Raw genomic sequence first — 17,419 nt, forward strand, 5'->3', positions numbered from 1 at the left:
ATCTTGCACATTGACTTTCTACCAATCAGCTTCGTATCATCGGCGGAATCTTGACATCCGCCGCTAAATCTCATTTGTCGGCTTCCCCGCAAAGTTCATCTCCACCCCACGATCCAGGTGTTATCAGCGGCGGCTCTTTCGCATCCGCCGCTAATGAGTGGAGCATCTCTTATGATAACCAGATACCGATAGATACTGTGATGAGCTTTCCGAGCTCACTCGGGAGTGTTCCGTTAGACTGTAGCTGATATGAACTCACTGACATAAATATGACCATGCAGTGACCATTGTAGCCAGCAAATCAGCGCTCACACCATCACAATGGCTTTCTGCGTCCTTGAAAGTAATGCTTCTGAGCAACCTGCTGGGACTGTTTTCCTTGAAGACTCTCAAGATGGCATGCACACAATCTTGGTGCCTTCACCCTCCAACTCTCCCAATGACCCTCTCAACATGTCACGAATCCGAAAGGAGCTGTACTTCTTGACCCTCCTCTTTGGTGCCTGCGTAACTGGCGCTCTTGGTCCTGTCCTCGTTCCAGCTTTCGGCATTGTGTCGCAGACCTTCCAAACACCTCTCTCCAATGTGGCTCTACTCAATGGGTCGCTCATCCTTGGTCTAGGCGTTAGCTCTTATTTTTCGGCAATCATTTCAGATCTCTGGGGTCGCAGGATCATTTTTGTCCTGACTTCAATCTTGCTGGTAGTCTCCAACATCTGGGCGGCTGTTTCGCAAGGATACGGGTCACTCCTGGCAGCCCGTGTATTCCAGGGACTGGCCATGGGACCATGCTTTTCTCTAGCTGGTACATCTTGCGTGAATGACGTCTTTTTTCTTCATCAGAGAGGTCGAAGGGTCGGTCTGTGGAATTTTGCCGTCATTGTCTCTGTCAACATCGCCCCGGTCATCAGCGGGTATCTCATTGTCGACATGGGCTGGCGATGGGCCTTTTGGTTCCTTGCTGTCGCTTTCGCTGTTGGATTGATCATGGTGGTCTTTTTCCTCCCCGAGACCAAATGGGACAGGGACGAAGTGATATCAGGTGGAAATGAAAAGACAGATGAAAAGGTTGCCGTCGAGACTGCACCAGTTGTCGAGTCGGTCACTCCATGGAAGAAGATCTGTGGACTCCAACATCTCCAATTCGCCAGCGCACAAGAACTACTGCCCAGTCTTGTCAGCCCTATTCTTATGCTTCGACATCCTGTTGTCATCTGGGGCTGTATCATGTGGTCAATCACTTTTACCTGGGTCATTGTTCTTGGCACTGTAGCTGACCAAATCTTTGGCGCTCCACCATACAGCCTCGACCCAACCCAGGTCGGACTCGTCATTGGCATAGCTCCTCTTGTTGGATCTGCCTTGGGAACGTTGATCTCTGGTTGGATGTCTGATCTTGCCGCTCACTACATGTCCGCATTCAATGGGGGTCTGTACGAGCCTGAATTCCGACTTGTTGTCATTGTGCCTTCTGCAATCACCATGACTGTAGGAGCTTTTGGCCTTGGCGATGCAATTGACCATGCCAGGCCGACAATGGTCTGTTGCGTCTTTCTGGCCCTGATCAACTTTGGCGTTGGCGCAGGCTGTACGGGTATCGTGACGTATACCAATGATGTGTGTATGGATCGTGCGGGCAGCGCATTCGGATTGGCAATGGTATGTCTTCTTATCTTTCTTCAAGGTCAGCGCTAACTTTCACAGCTTATCAAGAGCTCGTTCGCATTTGGTCTTACCTTTATGCTCAACAATTATTATGCCACAAAAGGGCCGATGGTCTTCTTTAGTACCTGGGGAGGTTTGACTCTGGGTATCTGCCTGACAACTGTTCCGCTGTACGTATTCGGAAAGAGAATTCGAAGCTGGATGGGTCGATATTGAGTCTGAAGTTTAATATGAGGACCGGGGATGTGGATGCAGGCTGTGCGGTTACTGTGTAGTCATCTGGTGACAAATATTAGCTCGTCTAGTCGCTTTCGTGAAACACCCATTCTCCCGTAGGCGTCGACAGGTCAATGGTATCCAAATTTAGAGGCTCTTCGAGATTGGCAAACAGCATACCCCAATCTAGATCATTGGTATCGGCTTGCGGAGTGGTCTCCTGTGTCGGTGCGATGAGAGGAACACTGTGCCTCATAGGCAACGCCGAAACAACCTTCCATCTGTTGGCCAGCTCTCTCAGAAGCAACAGACCTCGCCTTGCCCTTGTCCATCTTTTCATTTTTTCCAATGCGTCAACACAGACTCGGAACCGGTGTACCGATTGGCTGCGAATGGTCGAGTTGGTTGATGTCGCATTCAGCAGCAGACTCACAGCAGCTGTAAGAACACAGTGTATCGCAAAGAACGGGGCGTTCTCCATCTTGGCCTCTTTGTCGTATTGTCGGATTAATCTGACAAGGGCGTGTGCGGAGGTCATGTTTGTTCTGATGGATAATTGATGGGCGGCACTCCCATTCAGTTCCCTGAGATATGGCCGATGTATCAGAAGTAACGACATGTTATAGACCATATGAAGGAGGATGACTTGGGGGTTCATGTTGTTCTTTCGAAGTTCAAGGTCGCGGCCCATTTGGCGGAAGAAGTTCATATGATGATCTCTGGCTTCCGAGAGAAGTTGATGCCGTTCGAAATGTTCAAGTTCTCCAAACTCGAAAGAGTAGCTGTACAGTCAGCTCCGAACCTCATCACACAGGGCACTCACATTTTATCCATGTATCGGTCGTGAATGAACCACATCTGGCAGTGAGCGTCAAAGACCGTGTCCTCTGTCGTGGGGTTGCTGCATGCTTTGAGATACGGTGTCGCTCGAACTCTCCGCCACGGAATCATGCAATTCCGTCCGAGCATCGAGGTGGAAATTCTAGACATGTGAGTATCCCATTTTTCTACCTGCTCTTCAAACCCTACCTGTCCATTAAAAAGACTGACCAGAACGTTTGTACACGTACGCTCTTCTCAATTGAGTCTGAAGGCGGCCCAATTGGTATCTGCATGACATTCTCGAGAGAACTCACATGCAGCCCGAGGTGAACTATCAGGCTCGCCGCCATAGCTGTGATTTCAGCTTGTATCAAACAGCTCGTGACCAAGGATACGTACAATTATACAGCCATGCATTGTTCTCGTTTTCCAGTGCCAGCTCGCGCCAAGTCAATATCGCCAGAGCCTGTGCCGTCACAGTGTTAGGGATTGTACGGCAACACTCCATCACGATAGCCTCAGCTCGGTCAGCATGCATCTGCCCCTGTGAATCCGCGAAAAGACTCGCTGCTGCCAAGACTGATACTTGCAACAGCTCGCCGTCAAGAGTCTCTTGAGGCGCTTTGAGAGTTTCGATGACATGAGGAGGGACGAAATGATGGACTGAATTGATGTGCTGTCGGAACAGGTCGAGTAGCGCTTGAACACTCTCCGTTTCTGGCTCAGGCCTGATGGCCTCGGTCTCAATGCCATGGTTCGTAACAGGGAAACAGAAGCTACCAGATGACCAAGAAAGGATGTCTCTCCACTACCATGAAGGTTCATCCGCCACATCATTGAGCTCACATCATTGATGGCAGAGGTTTGGCTGTCATCCACGGTGTGCGCAGCATCATCTTCTAGACTGCTCGATGCAAAGTCTGGAAGATTAGCATATCCACATGCAGCCTCAAGCTTCCTTACGTAGTCTTTGAGGGCAAGGACTTGATCTTCAAGGTTGGATACAAGCTCAGAGTCTCGCTGTTTCCTTGTCAAGTTAGCGAGTGGACAAGACCGGATCAAGAGACATACCTCTTGGGTCTTTCGAGCACGTAGACGCATTCAATGTTGTTCTTCAAACATGATGAGCATGGAGAATTTCCATCACACTACGATTGTTAGCACCATAAGCAACAGACGAAATGACTGACCTTTCGCTTCCTTCTCCGACACGTCTCACAGGCTTTGGCGACTCTGGGCCTGGATTCCACTGAATTGGGGTCCTGGCCGGGATATATCGGTTGCATCAATCCAAAAGCGCCATCATTGATCTCCCCATCTGCCGTGCAAGGAAGAAATCCCAAGTTTGGGTCCATGAGAATTGTTGGTGACAGATGAAGGTGCGACAATGGAGGGGTGAGTTGCCATTTAACTGATGACTCAGCCGGGTAGATCCCGAAGAAGGCGCTGCGACCTAGAAGGCAGGAACCCGAGACTACGATCATGAGGTGAAAGGCTTCATTGGGATAACTTGTCAGATAATCAAGGCTATACTGTGATATGATGACAGCTGTCCTCTATTGTCTCTAAAAGTACTTCTGAGTTTGGGCAAAATGCATGCCTGCAGCAAAGTGAAAAAGTTTGGCCGCAACAACTGTACGCTCTCTCTTGGAGTACTCAACCAAGCGCTCATACAGTTCAGACAAAGGAATAATCTCCCGTTGAATGTGTTCTCCATCGTCAAGTCTTTGTTCTGGCTCCTCATCGTTTTCGCCCAATTGAACCTCAACCATGGCCAGTTGCATGTTGGCGTTTGTCATTCCGGGATCGGCAGCTTGCGCAGGACTGACACTCAAAACCTTGCAATCATATCCAGTTTCCTCCTTGAATTCTCGAACAGCTGCTTCTTCAGCAGTCTCTTCAGCGTCGATGAGTCCAGCAGGCCATTCGATGGTGTAGGCATCAAGAGGGGGTCGGTATTGAATGACGAGTAGAGTGGAAGCAGGCTTTGATGGATGAAGAAGAATGTTTCCCATAGCTACGGCATCGACACCAGATTTTCCTCTTGTTTTTCGTGTTGCGACCTCCCATGTTCGTGCCTTTCCGACTTGATCGACGTACTCGATCTTTTTGAGGGTTACCCACTTTGCCTCATCAATGGGGAGGTCAGAGGTTTTGGTAATGACGGGTTCTTGTGTTTTCTGAGTCATGGTGAATGACCGGGTAAGAGAGAGACGAAAGCGCGGTTTGAAGCACTGGCGGAGAGGGAGATGGCGCATGTGGAGTGTTGAATGAGGGATTGATTGAGGAGTGAAGAGTGAGCGGGGAATGAGCAGACAGGTGGCACTGTGCGCGTACTGTGTGTCGTCATCACAAGCTCAATTATCACGACATTTAGGTTGGTGTTTAGTTCACTGAATATGTTCTAATGAGTGATTCATTTATTGGGAGCTCTTATGTTACTGGCAGCTATGTATGTAACATACTTTTGGCTTGATTCGCGGTCTGTGATGTGATTCCGAGATCTGGTTTAGGGTATTTTCAGCAAACGAATCTCAAATCGTTCAGAAGCATGGCCCAATTCAACTGTGAGTGTTGCGCTCATTTTGACAAGAGCATGGCTATTCTCTTACATCTCATGAGATTAATATCTGTGCTCTAAGAATTTAGAAATTACCTAAACTCACCAGGCTCGCCAAGCTCGCCAAACTTACCAAACTCACCAAACTTACCAAATTGTGACGATGTTCTGGCTCATTACAAACGAACATATATCATCATGGCAAGGTTATTACCACTGGTTCTCAAGCGCTTCAACATCCTGAAACCAGATCTGCAGCAGGATCTCAGCTGATACAAATAGATACAAAGTGAATGCCATGATTGGTGCGAGGCCGGGCATCTAACCGCCGAAGCAGGAAGTTGACAAGGGTCAACCAACAGCTTCAGGATCTCAGCTGCTCATTTAAATCACAGACAGTGATAAACCCCTCATTCGAATTCGTACGACAATCATCTAATTCTCATACCTTTCAACCTGACCTTCAATATGCCTTCGATTGATGCTGACACGCCACTTCCCTCAAGTGAGGGTATCACGGAAACAAGCTCAAGTCCAGCTTCCCCGATTAACAGGCAACGCACTCCTTCCGTTTCCATAACTCCCCCTTCTGGCAGGACGAGGGGAGAATCTCATGGGCTCACGTCTGCCATCGGCAACATTCGGCTATCTGACACAAATGGTACTCATGAATTGATCAATTGGGTCCCGCTAACAAGGCGCAGGACGCGCAACTCTCTCCCCCGAACCGAGGCGTTCCAGAAATGGCACGCCCCGAAGACGGCGTTCAAGTACCGGAGCTGTTGAGCAGCATGACGTTGCCGATGAAGAACTCCCTGATGATGCATTCCATTCCCCCGAGTTCCAAGGAGCTTTCCGAGATGCCAAGCAGCTGATGTCTAACATTCAATCTGTGCTGGGAAGCTCGAATATCCACGAAGCGCACGAGTCAACAATGGGAAAGCTCCATGAAGATGCTGGCAGACTTGCAGCGTTCGAGTACCCAGCAACCCGTACCGTCGGATTCGTAGGCGACTCTGGCGTTGGTAAGTCGCTATTGTACGTGATTGCGCCGCTGACAGTTATAGGCAAGAGTAGTCTGCTCAATTCACTCCTCGATACAAAAGGGCTTGCAAGGACTGTAAGTAACTGCCCAAGTGTCGGACCATGCTTACATCTCAGAGCAACAATGGAGAAGCCTGCACATGTGTTGTGACGGAGTACCATTATCACAATCGTGACACGCTTGACATTCGAGTCAATTTGTTCTCGATCGAGGAACTTCAAGATCAACTCGGTAGACTCCTTCAAATTTATCGCACCTTTGAGCTTCATCGGGATGAGATCACTGATGCCGCTGAACGTCAAGACATGGAAGCGAATGCCAAAGTGGCCAAGGACACGTTTCAAGCCATGTTTCGCGGTCGACTGACTGACGAAGCATTCCTGATTCGTGAATCGTATGGTGACGTGCTCGATAAACTCACACGTTGGGCAGCTGATGCAAGGCCTTCGCCTTTGAGAACTTGGACAGGTCTCTCGCCACAAGTTTGCTCCAATATTTTGATGACGCTCTCTTCTGAGCCGGCATCAAGAGATTCTCCAGCGACGTGGCCCTACATTCGAAACATCAAGTAAGTTATATCCCCAGAATTGAACCAACTGACAAGAAAGGGTCTTTTTGAATGCGCATATCCTCAGCCGAGGCTTGATTCTTGTGGATCTACCCGGCCTTCGAGATCTCAACTCTGCTAGAAGAATCATCACTGAACGTTATCTCCTGGAATGCAATGAGATCTTCGCAATATGCAACATTGGACGCGCAGCCACTGACGAAGGTGTTCATCAAGTTTTTGACTTGGCCGACCGTGCTCGCCTGTCGAATGTCGGCATAGTCTGTACTCGTTCTGATGTGAGTGGTAGTGAGCATGTGTGAACCTCGCTGACCATGCAGGACATTGACCCTGAAGAGTCAATTCGAGATTGGCCCGGCAGAAGGGCAAGACATATTGAGCAGCTGTTGGAGTATATCGAAACAACAAACAAGGAAATTGAAGAATTGAAGGCAGACATCGAAGACTACGAGGGCGCAGACCTATCCGAACATGAAAGACGAGAGCTTGCAGAATGTCGGGAAGATCTACGACAAGCAAGGTATGTTTCCGACTATTACTGGTAACTGCTAACAATTTTAGCATCCGCAAACAGAACTACAACTTTGAGTAAGTTGGCCAAAGGTAACAAGATCTGGCTAACATTTGCAGACTCAAAGAATATCTGATCACAACCCGCAATCGGATCATAATTGACTCACTCACAAACACCTACGCCGGCAGAGTTACAGATGCTAGAGTGTTTTGCGTGAGTAACACAATCTACTGGCAAAACAGGAATGCAAGGAAGTCTGAGGCCGAACGGTATCTCCACCTGAGTGGCATTATGCAAGTCCGAAGACACTGCATCTCAATTGTCGCAAACAGTCAACGACGAATTGCCACACAATACATGAAGGACCAGATCCCTGCATTGCTTGCTGACATCGAGCTATGGGTCCAATCCGGAGCCCGTACTGCGAGTGAAGAACGTCGCGAGGCACTCTGTCAAACTCTCGACAGTGTTGAGCGTCGTCTGAGGAAGGTATGAGATTATTAAAGTTGTGTTCCGACTGATGTTAATAGGACTTTGCATCGCGCGCTTTTAGTCGCCTAGCAAGAGGATACAACGAAGACTTTACAGAATACGTTTACAACAGTGAGTACCTCGGTTCGGTCAGAATTATACTGACCCTTAGATCGTCACGTTTCTTCATGGAGCCGGTCAGCCAAAAATGCAAGCCAAGACTGGGCAGGGGTGCGTTCTCACGATATTGTTTGGCCAAGCTAACACATTCAGTGGCATCACAGTAAGTTGGCAATGTCCCAAAGGTTCAGCACTAAAGAATAGGTTCTTATTCTGCATTTTGTCGAAACTTTGGGGACTATTGCACACCTGCAATCGGATCACGAAACTGGAACGAGGAGGCTATGGATGAGATGGTTAGTGATCTTGGAGGGCCTTGGGAGGAAATGTGTGGTTCTCTACGGGAGCGACAGTCGAGAATGCTTGAGAATGCCGACGAATTTGCGGACATGGCTATTGAGAAACTTGGTAAGACCTTATACCACTGACTGGGCATGCTGACATGAGTAGAAGAGCATGATTCTGTCGATTCTTTGACTCAAGCTCTTGAACACCGCCAGAGTATATTCCTGGCTGCTATCGAGAAGGTCAATGATGACTTCGAGAACAACCTCAGGTGAGTTACTTGTGCTTCATCGACGTCGCTGACAGGCCAGGGTTCTCCGCATCGAGTCGCTTTCTGGCCTTCGAAGTTCAATTTTCGGAAAAGCGATGGAACCATTTTACAATAAGTGCAATGCTGAATTTGGTACGTTTACACATCGTTTACTGATGCAGCTAACCCTCCAGGCCGGGGATGTGATGCTCGTCGAAAGGCAATCATCAGAGGGGCTTTGAGCGATGAAGATTTGTTCACCAAGCTCATGAGAAGCCTCAAAGACAGTTTCCGGGCCAGTTCAGAGGCCACTCAGGCGAAGATACAGGAAGCGACTATGGAGTATTTGCGCGTTATTGAGGAACGGTTTGACCTCGTTCGGAGCGAGAACGTCGCCCGGGAAAGTGAGCAAGATCCAGACTTTCGACTTCGGGTTGACCAAGTTGCCCGAGCTGGGAGGGAGACTATGCAGAGGGTTCACCAAGTTATCTGATTTCGATCGTTATTTAACTATGTCCAATTAATCCGATTGTTATCCTGACAGATTGCCTATTCAGGAAGCGGGGCTGGTTGTAAGAAGGCGTTTCATCACTCGACAGACCACCTTCTGAGAACAACAGAGAATAAAATATTTCGTCGAGAATTGCATTCTGCTAAATTGCCTATTCAGGAAGCGGGGCTGGTTGTAAGAAGGCGTTACATCACTCATGACAGAACACCTTCTGAGAACAACAGCGAATAAAATGTTTCGTCAAGAATTGTGTTCTGCTAAACTTCTACAGCATCCCAAAATGTCCTCTCGCACGATGCTTCGACACGGTCTGCGCCCGCTCCGTCCTCATGTATTATTCCGTCGTTACATCTCGACTCGAGATATGACGGCTACAGATTTGAAGAAGCTGAAAGTTGATCAATCCCGATTGATGGACACTCTTCATGAAACCTGCAAATGGGGTACTGGGCTCAAATGGGGAGAGTGAGTCTCGCGGTCCTTGTCAGATCAAGCTAACAGAATAGCAACCCGACCGACACCGGAATGTCACGGCTGGCACTTTCGGATTCAGACAAAACAGTCCGAGATTGGTTTGTTGAAACTACAAAGTCTCTTGGATGTAAAGTGACCATTGATTCCATTGGAAACATCTTTGCAATTCGACCTGGCCGTAAAGATGGTCCTCCAACTATGGCTGGAAGTCATTTGGATACCCAACCTACTGGCGGTCGCTACGATGGTATCCTCGGCATCCAAGCAGGAATAGAGATGCTCAAGATTCTTCAAGACCACGATGTTGAGACAGAGTACCCTGTCGGTGTGGTCAATTGGACAAAGTAAGTCATCAGCCCAGAGTCGACAATTCTGACCATATAGTGAGGAGGGCGCACGGTTCCCAATCAGCATGATGGCTTCTGGTGTCTGGGCTGAAGCGATCTCGGAAGAGAGGGCTCACAGCTTGAAGGAGGTATCCGGTAACGCAACAGTCAAATCTGAACTGAAAAGAATTGGGTATCTCGGTGACACACCCGCAAGCTACAAGGCCATGCCAATCGGGGCGCATTTCGAACTTCACATCGAACAGGGGCCGATTCTCGAGAGGGCTGGAAAGAAGATTGGGGTTGTACAAGGTGTTCAGGCCTACAAGTGGTTCACTATCGACATCACTGGACGAGGTATGTGAACGGGACTCAGATGAACATGGCTAACTGGTTAGATGCCCACACTGGCTCAACCCCATTCTCCGACCGAGCCGATGCTCTTTTACTCGCTGCAAGATTGATCACTCACTCTCATCGACTGGCGACAAAGCACAAGGCTCTTGCATCGACTGGCATTCTGAACCTCACTCCTGGAAGCACCAACACCATTCCCGGTCACGTCAGCTTCACTCTTGACATTCGCTCTCCATCCGATGAGACAGTCGAGAAGCTTGAAGAGGAGCTGCGCCGCGACTTTGATCTGCTGGCCCAGGGAACAGACGTAGAGGGATTACTGGCCGGATCAACTCCTGCCTTACCACTGTCTCTCAAATGGCGAACCGACACAATCTCAACTGCGACAAAGTTCCACCCGGATTGTATTCAAGCAGTCAGAGAATCTGCCGAGTCTATCCTTGGAAAAGATGCTGCTATTGACATTTCTAGCGGCGCCGGTCACGATAGTGTCTACACAAACAAACATTGTCCTACGACCATGATCTTTATCCCATGCAAAGGAGGAGTCAGTCATAACCCGGAAGAGTACTCATCTCCTGAAGAGTGCGCAATTGGAGCAGAGGTTCTGTGTCAGGCCGTTGTCCGATATGATCAGAAGAGGGTATGACAGTCGTGAAACTAGACAGAATATCTCAAGTTCATCGCAATCTTCAAAATTGATGACATTCACATCTAGCCTCATTTAGTGCCACCAAATTGAACATGTATTGGAATCCTCCCTACCAGTGTTCCGATGATACAGCTGTATCAGCGCAAATAAATTGGCAACCAGCGCCCAACATGGAGCTAGAGTTGTCGTAAACGAGGTCTTCGGCGCGGGCTCTCTACCCTCTTCCATAAGTTGTCCCACTCCTAATTCCAGGTTCTTCCCGTCCCACACAGTGTAATAACCTTTGAGAACTGGAATTCCCAAGATCCAAACAGCCGCAAGATCACTGATGGGAATTGGGCGTGAAGAATGACAGTCTGGCATTGCCCGAGATGAGAAGGGTGCTCCGAGGTTGAAAGCATCCTTTGGCATTGTCGAACTGGCTAGCCTGTCACCAGATCCAACGGTGAACGTTAGTTCTGGTTCAAGCTTCTAGACACCAAGTTTGTCGAGTTTGATGTTAGGGCTGATGGTTGCGTACATACTTGGCGGTCTCGCAATCTGGAGCCATGATACATGCAGTGCCGGGGTCGAGATGTGCAACGGACTGAAGATGTGTTGCATATTCAAGAGATGGGTGACAGTCCTGTTGATGTAATTCGCAGGGTTGTTGATACCAGCTACCGCCCAAAGAAACAACAGTCTCGTTGAAGGGAACTTTCTTCAACTCGCCCTCATATTCGGAAGTGTCGATTCCACCGAGTGTCATCTCGCCCATACCGTCATTCCCAAAGCTGAGAAAAGCGAGAAAACAGGATAAAGCTACGTTAGCTTAACGAGGTTCCACAACGTCGGGGTGAAGTCTTGAGAGCGCTGAACACAGACGACCCAGGAGGGCCTATCCCAAAGATGCCGTTAATGTTGGGACCATTGGGTCTTTACCCAGTTACTTTGGAAAGTCACCGCCAAGGAAGAAAGCTGGTTCTCTACACTGAGACGCCCAATCGTTACCGTCTCCGTCACAATCTTGCCCTCCATCGATAAAGGTTTCGCGTGCGGTTGTGCATCACCAGCAGTATCGTACTTATACCGGCTTGTCAGAATAAGTCTCGGACTTTGTAGGACCAAGAGAAGCGTGATCACCGATTGTCGAACATCCTTTCTTGGGCATGACAAGCCGTTGAGCCGGTATCGACGAGGAGGTTGTTAAATTGTTAGCTAGGTTGTCATGGGATGACTTATAATTCTTGTGGTGCTCCTACAGAGACTCTTCCGTACCATTGGAAGTCTGCTGTATTCCACCAGCTTGACAGTTGAGACTGAGAGCGACTTTCGAGTTTGACTGTGAGAAGCTCCGCCGCTGCGGCGACGAACAATATGTTGTACTTCATGTTGGAAGACATATGGTGTGCTCAGTGATGTCAGGACAAAGGGTATTTATCATATAAAATTATTGACACAGCCGAAACATGGCATCCTATCGAGAGCTGCATGATCAAACACGAGCGGAGCGAGAGAGAGCCCTCCGCTAGGAGCCCCCGGAGGGATTTCATCATCATCGAGACTGTTCATTGAGACGTCGGTCAAGTCAGGAGTTTGCCCTGAGGTCAGGGTATCTTCAATTCAAGACATGCGTATGCTGGTCGGACAAAAGTGACTGAGACATTCGTATTCCATTTAACGCGTGCTCACCTCCTACCTCTTCCACCTCCAGGCTGCATCCCAGGCATGCCGCCACCACCCATACCCATCTGCCTCATCATGGCCTGCATATCCATACCACCAGGCATGCCTCCACCTCCTCCACCAAGCATCTTCATCAAGCTACCCATATCGGGCATGCCTCCTGCACCGCCAGCGCCTCCCATACTCTGTAACCTCTTTTGCATGGCCGCTAGTTGTTGTGCCTTGTTGCCTCCTCCCATAGCTTGTTGCGCTCGCTGCATGTTCTTCATGTTTCCTCCCATCTTCTTTGCCATGCCTGCCATCATTCGTTGTTGGGTTAGGAGGTCCTCGACTTCGCGTACTGAGGTGCCGGATCCGCGTGCGATTCGTGTCATTCGGGTGGGTTGTTCGATTAGGATCTTGCCGTCCGAGTCGAGTTCCTTGTCCGTCATTGAATCGCAGATGTAGATCATTCGCTTGAGTTTGGCGCCGCCTTCTTCGTCGTCCATACCCTGCATCATGTTGCTCATGCCGGGGATCATGCCGGCCATTTTTGAGAGGGGGCCCATCTTCATAATGTTGGAGAGTTGGTCCCGCAGGTCGCGCACGGTAAAGATACCCTCCTGGATGTGCTTGATGGTGTCCTTCTGGTTGAGGTTCAGGCTCTGCACATGCTCCATCAATCCAGCCATGTCTCCCATACCGAGAAGCTTCTGCACGAATTGTTGAGGGGCAAACTTTTCAAAATCGAGCATGTGTTCACCGGTACCGATAAAGACAATAGGGGTATGTGTCGCAGCGACTGCAGAAATGGCACCACCACCATGTGCGTGGCCGTCCGTCTTTGTGATGATGATGGCTCCGAAATCAGCCGCCTCCTTGAAAGCCTTGGCTTGTGACTCCGCTTGTTGACCGATCGAAGCGTCAAGAACCATGATAGTCTCGTCGGGTTTGATTGCTTCTTGGATATCCACCATCTCCTGGAAAAGAGCAGACTCTTGTCGGTGGCGACCTGATGTATCAACAATGATGACCTCGAACCTCTCCTTCTTGAATTGGTCAACACCAGCCCTCGCAACTTCAGCAGGATCCGTTTCTGTGAGGGAACCATAGTAGGGGATCTTGGCTTTTGTGGCATTCTGCTTCAACTGATCAAAAGCACCAGCTCTGAAGGTATCGGCACAAACCAGACACGCCTTGAAACCCCTGGACTGATAATGTCGCGCGAGCTTTGTACATGTTGTCGTCTTTCCTGCACCCTGGAGACCAACAAACATGATGACATTGCTCTTTCCCTTCTTCGGTCGGAACGGTTCGGCGTGAGGATCGACGAGTTTGACGAGTTCATCGAAGACGGCTTTTTGGATGAGGCGTTTCTTGTTTACGGCGGGGGGGAGTTCTTTGAAGTTGACAGTGGATTTGATGGATTTCCGTAGTTGGCCGACGAGTCGTACATTGACGTCTGCTTCGAGGAGAGCGGCGCAAATCTCCTTGAGCATGCCATCGAAGGCCTAGACTGTTAGCGGGGAAGACAGGGAGAGTTTGGGGCATACCTTTTCATCGAGATTTTGCTCTCGGGTCAGGTTTGTGACCGCCGCGTTGATGCGACGGCCGAGATCTTGAAGAACCATGGTGATTTGATGCGACTTTGATGTCGCGGGGTATCTTGATGATGGAGAGTGTGGCCACGATCAAGATGTGGAGGTGGGGTTGTAGAGTTTTTCCGGTCCGAGACCATCGTCCTGCAGCTAGAGCTCGAGAGGTTGTCTTATCACGCGAATAATTACCTTTCAGGGCAGTTCTAGCCTGTGAATAGATACAGATAGCTATATAAGGTAGCGTGTCCTATCGCATTGTAGGAATTGTAATCATCAGTAGCAAACAAAATGGGCCGTCATAATCTTCAGTACCCAAAAGACTCGACAAATACCATCAAACGGTACAAAGTCCACGGGGTTTATGACCTCGAGACTGTTCATAGCATCGTCAATACATGTCCGATCCTTCATATATCATTTAATACACCATCCCAGCCATTTCCGGTTGTTCTGCCGATGATAGGACAGCTGGGATCGTTTGATCGTCCAAGTTCAAGCCTGCGGGATCCTCTGGAACTGTATCTTCACGGATATGTATCATCGAGGATCATGAACTTGGCTCAGACATCTACGGTTGATGGAGAAGAGGTTCAGGGAATGCCGGTTTGTGTTGCTGCATCGCACGTTGACGGACTTGTCTTGACCCTGGCGACGTATTCGCACAATTACAATTACCGGTCAGCTGTTCTTTATGGATACGCGACTACTGTCAAGTCGGATGAAGAAAAGTTGTATGCGATGGAACTTATCAGCAATAGTGTTGTGGCTGATCGTTGGAACCATACACGACAACCTCCGTTGGCGTCGGAGATGCAGAGCACGAATATTCTCAAGGTCAAGATCACTTCGGCAAGTGCCAAGATCAGTGCGGGATCGACGACGGACGATAAGAGTGATTTAGAGAATGAGAGTCTGGTGAATTCGACGTGGACGGGTGTGTTGCCTGTGTATCAGACGATCGGGGAGCCGATTCCTGGTCCATACAACAAGGTTGAAGTGCCTGAGCATGTTTCTACTTTTGTGAAGGATACGAATGATGAGAAGAAGCAGAGATCTTTGGAGGCGGCGAAGGGTGAAAGGAGGGCGAGTTGATTTGGGAGATGATTGTATTTGATTGAAGCAATTGATTGGCAATTCAATGATTCGCACCCCTGTTTGTGCCCCAATGCATCGTTGGAACCCAGATGAGATGCATTCTTTGCGAGCTGATGCACGAGGCTTCGGACTCTGCTCATGTCGAATTGATCGTCGGGTGCATGGCGCTGACTCGTGGGCGATCTCGCATTCGTCGTATTCCGTGTCGACAACCATGAACCCGAGCAATACGGCTGCACCGTCGATGTGCATCTCATTCAACAACCCTCCATCCAAGCATAATTTATCGGATATTTAAATGGCATTCCCAGCAGATATGGCGAATTCATTTCTGCCATCATGTGGCAATCATGAAGCCTCTCACATTGTCACGACTCTTGCTCCCAATCTACGTTGGGGCTGAAACTCCAACAGCTACCCTCGACTCAGGTCCAGTCTTTGGCCTCACTACAACTCTCCCAGCTGCTTCGCCTGCGAACAAGTTTCTCGGTATTCCTTATGCTGCGAGAACGCAGCGTTTCACTCGGGCTAAGAAGCCTGAACCATGGACGAAGCCCTTGAATGCGACCAGGTTTGGTCCTTCATGCAGGCAGCTCTTCGTCCAAAGTGGTGAGTACAGCCTACCTCCAATGAGCAAAGCTAACCTTGTAGAACTCACACCAGAGATTGACCTGCTCAAAGGACTGTTCAACACAGCATCCCGTGAGAGTGAAGACTGTCTCTACATCAACGCTTTCGCTCCAGCAGACCCCCACCCTTCAAGGGCTGTGCTCTTGTTCATCAGCGGCGGTGGATGGCAGCAAGGCAACGGAGAAGTCGATCTGAGTGGTTTCGCGGCGTATGAAGACATCGTCGTCTTTACCTTTAATTACAGAACAAATGGTAAGTGAACTATCCGCTTTTGAGCCTGCTGACGAAACAGTCTTTGGGTTCCCAAACTCCCCAGATATACCAGCTTCAGAGATCAACCTCGGTATCCATGATCAGCAGCTCGCTATCGAATGGGTTCAGAGAAACGCTCGCGCCTTTGGTGGTGATCCAGACAAAGTCACCATCTGGGGTGAATCTGCAGGTGCCATGTCCGTCGATATACACGTCAACAGATACACATCTCCCCCATTCCGCGCCGCAATGATGTTTTCTGGTCAGATGTCTGTTGGGTACCTCGGAAGCACTGCCAGCCATCACGATACTTCGTACTGGGATAACCTGACAACTGTTGTTGGCTGCCAGGGACCAGAACAGCTGCAATGTATGCGAGAGGTGCCAGGAGACGATCTGGTCAAGGCTATGGGCACGGCTGGGAGTGCATTCTTGCCGATCACTGATAATGTGACAATTCTGAGTGACAGAGCTGAGAGATGGAGAGATGGCGATGTTGCAATAATTCCTGTGCTTATGGGAACAATTGCGGAAGAGGGCCGAGGACTCATCAACAGAAATATCTCACTCGAGACATTCTTAGGGGCATATCTTTCTGAGCCACTGGTCAGCAAAAGCCAACAGAAAACAATTCTCAAGGCTTATGACGACCCCAGCCTCAAGACCGACTTTGATGTTGCTGCCGCAATCTATACAGACTTTGTCTGGCAATGTGTAAGTTCACATGCTTCCGACTTCACAGCTAACACGCCCAGCCCCAAGCTATTCTCGCCAACATTTCAGCCTCCATCAATCCAACATGGCGATTCTACTTCAATGCCTCGGTCACAAGTCTTTTAGACGACAAATACTCCTGGCTAGGCAAATTCCACGGCTCAGACGTCCTTCTGCTGTTCAATACACCAACCTTTGACACGATGTCACCACAACTCTACACATTTGCGGAGTATCTTCGAGGAGTTGTGGGGAGATTTGTCAGAAACCCGCAAGCTGGACCAGGCTGGCCCGTTGGATCGAGATATGTTGCAAACCTGGGAGATGTCGGACAGACACAGACATCAGGACCTTCAATCATCAACCAAACAGTGCTGGATCAGAGATGCAGCCTGTACGAGTCGATTTATCCTCTCATCGAAGAGTATGTATTATCAGTTTAATCGGAATTATCACGTAGGCCCCCGAATACTACTCAATCTCGTTGCAACGTAATCTCGCCAATCGTCACCTACGTCATTTGACCCACGGTTTTAACACGGCCACTTATCTCCAACTTTCACTCAGAATGCATCTCGATCTGACTAGATTTCGAGAAGCTTACCCGATTGAGTGCAGATGGAGAACAAATGATTCTGTCAATGCAAATA

General features: G+C 49.2%; 10 protein-coding genes across 10 annotated transcripts; 5 read left to right on the plus strand and 5 right to left on the minus strand.

Moving 5' to 3' along the window:
• Positions 1-321: 321 nt before the first annotated feature.
• Positions 322-1,881, plus strand: FOXG_09019 (uncharacterized protein; the record flags this gene model as incomplete). Its single annotated transcript, XM_018388043.1, has 2 exons — positions 322-1,659; positions 1,705-1,881. 2 exons carry the CDS (start codon positions 322-324, stop codon positions 1,879-1,881), a joined length of 1,515 nt encoding a protein of 504 aa, XP_018246036.1.
• An 85-nt stretch (positions 1,882-1,966) lies between these two features.
• Positions 1,967-4,058, minus strand: FOXG_09020 (uncharacterized protein; the record flags this gene model as incomplete). The annotated part of the gene is made up of 7 exons (XM_018388044.1): positions 1,967-2,663; positions 2,705-2,863; positions 2,911-3,055; positions 3,103-3,511; positions 3,550-3,730; positions 3,775-3,851; positions 3,894-4,058. 7 exons carry the CDS (start codon positions 4,056-4,058, stop codon positions 1,967-1,969), a joined length of 1,833 nt encoding a protein of 610 aa, XP_018246037.1.
• Positions 4,059-4,191: 133 nt separating this feature from the next.
• FOXG_09021 (uncharacterized protein) lies at positions 4,192-5,004 on the minus strand. Its single transcript, XM_018388045.1, has one exon. The coding sequence runs from the start codon at positions 4,959-4,961 to the stop codon at positions 4,269-4,271; it is 693 nt and encodes a 230-aa protein (XP_018246038.1). The 5' UTR covers positions 4,962-5,004; the 3' UTR covers positions 4,192-4,268.
• Positions 5,005-5,731: 727 nt separating this feature from the next.
• On the plus strand, positions 5,732-9,009 carry FOXG_19969 (uncharacterized protein; the record flags this gene model as incomplete). The annotated part of the gene is made up of 15 exons (XM_018400235.1): positions 5,732-5,924; positions 5,968-6,288; positions 6,331-6,383; positions 6,425-6,876; positions 6,917-7,154; positions 7,197-7,396; positions 7,438-7,464; positions 7,507-7,879; positions 7,921-7,993; positions 8,034-8,092; positions 8,135-8,144; positions 8,186-8,389; positions 8,432-8,537; positions 8,578-8,669; positions 8,711-9,009. 15 exons carry the CDS (start codon positions 5,732-5,734, stop codon positions 9,007-9,009), a joined length of 2,700 nt encoding a protein of 899 aa, XP_018246039.1.
• Positions 9,010-9,223: 214 nt separating this feature from the next.
• FOXG_09024 (uncharacterized protein) lies at positions 9,224-10,833 on the plus strand (the record flags this gene model as incomplete). Its single annotated transcript, XM_018388046.1, has 4 exons — positions 9,224-9,492; positions 9,534-9,845; positions 9,886-10,184; positions 10,226-10,833. 4 exons carry the CDS (start codon positions 9,224-9,226, stop codon positions 10,831-10,833), a joined length of 1,488 nt encoding a protein of 495 aa, XP_018246040.1.
• Positions 10,834-10,908: 75 nt separating this feature from the next.
• On the minus strand, positions 10,909-11,593 carry FOXG_19970 (uncharacterized protein; the record flags this gene model as incomplete). Its single annotated transcript, XM_018400236.1, has 2 exons — positions 10,909-11,307; positions 11,357-11,593. 2 exons carry the CDS (start codon positions 11,591-11,593, stop codon positions 10,909-10,911), a joined length of 636 nt encoding a protein of 211 aa, XP_018246041.1.
• A 137-nt stretch (positions 11,594-11,730) lies between these two features.
• Positions 11,731-11,853, minus strand: FOXG_19971 (uncharacterized protein; the record flags this gene model as incomplete). Its single annotated transcript, XM_018400237.1, has 1 exon — positions 11,731-11,853. The coding sequence occupies one exon, from the start codon at positions 11,851-11,853 to the stop codon at positions 11,731-11,733; it is 123 nt and encodes a 40-aa protein (XP_018246042.1).
• Positions 11,854-12,503: 650 nt separating this feature from the next.
• On the minus strand, positions 12,504-14,111 carry FOXG_09025 (signal recognition particle protein; the record flags this gene model as incomplete). The annotated part of the gene is made up of 2 exons (XM_018388047.1): positions 12,504-13,991; positions 14,034-14,111. 2 exons carry the CDS (start codon positions 14,109-14,111, stop codon positions 12,504-12,506), a joined length of 1,566 nt encoding a protein of 521 aa, XP_018246043.1.
• A 170-nt stretch (positions 14,112-14,281) lies between these two features.
• FOXG_09026 (uncharacterized protein) lies at positions 14,282-15,310 on the plus strand. The gene has a single exon (XM_018388048.1). The coding sequence runs from the start codon at positions 14,367-14,369 to the stop codon at positions 15,168-15,170; it is 804 nt and encodes a 267-aa protein (XP_018246044.1). The 5' UTR covers positions 14,282-14,366; the 3' UTR covers positions 15,171-15,310.
• A 109-nt stretch (positions 15,311-15,419) lies between these two features.
• Positions 15,420-17,312, plus strand: FOXG_09027 (uncharacterized protein). The gene is made up of 4 exons (XM_018388049.1): positions 15,420-15,782; positions 15,825-16,055; positions 16,096-16,769; positions 16,811-17,312. Exons 1-4 carry the CDS (start codon positions 15,524-15,526, stop codon positions 17,210-17,212), a joined length of 1,566 nt encoding a protein of 521 aa, XP_018246045.1. The 5' UTR covers positions 15,420-15,523; the 3' UTR covers positions 17,213-17,312.
• The last annotated feature ends 107 nt before the right edge of the window (positions 17,313-17,419 follow it).

This window comes from Fusarium oxysporum, chromosome 9, assembly GCF_000149955.1.
Source record: "Fusarium oxysporum f. sp. lycopersici 4287 chromosome 9, whole genome shotgun sequence".
Taxonomy (NCBI): domain Eukaryota; kingdom Fungi; phylum Ascomycota; class Sordariomycetes; order Hypocreales; family Nectriaceae; genus Fusarium; species Fusarium oxysporum.

What these genes read in the sequence shown, in the direction of transcription:
- FOXG_09021 (XM_018388045.1), bottom strand. Translation starts at nt 4,961, where the DNA reads ATGCGCCATCTCCCTCTCCGCCAGTGCTTCAAACCGCGCTTTCGTCTC.
- FOXG_09026 (XM_018388048.1), top strand. Translation starts at nt 14,367, where the DNA reads ATGGGCCGTCATAATCTTCAGTACCCAAAAGACTCGACAAATACCATC.
- FOXG_09027 (XM_018388049.1), top strand. Translation starts at nt 15,524, where the DNA reads ATGAAGCCTCTCACATTGTCACGACTCTTGCTCCCAATCTACGTTGGG. An exon ending in CTTTAATTACAGAACAAATG is followed by an intron (nt 16,056 to 16,095) that starts GTAAGTGAACTA and finishes CTGACGAAACAG; the next exon opens with TCTTTGGGTTCCCAAACTCC. An exon ending in CAGACTTTGTCTGGCAATGT is followed by an intron (nt 16,770 to 16,810) that starts GTAAGTTCACAT and finishes TAACACGCCCAG; the next exon opens with CCCCAAGCTATTCTCGCCAA.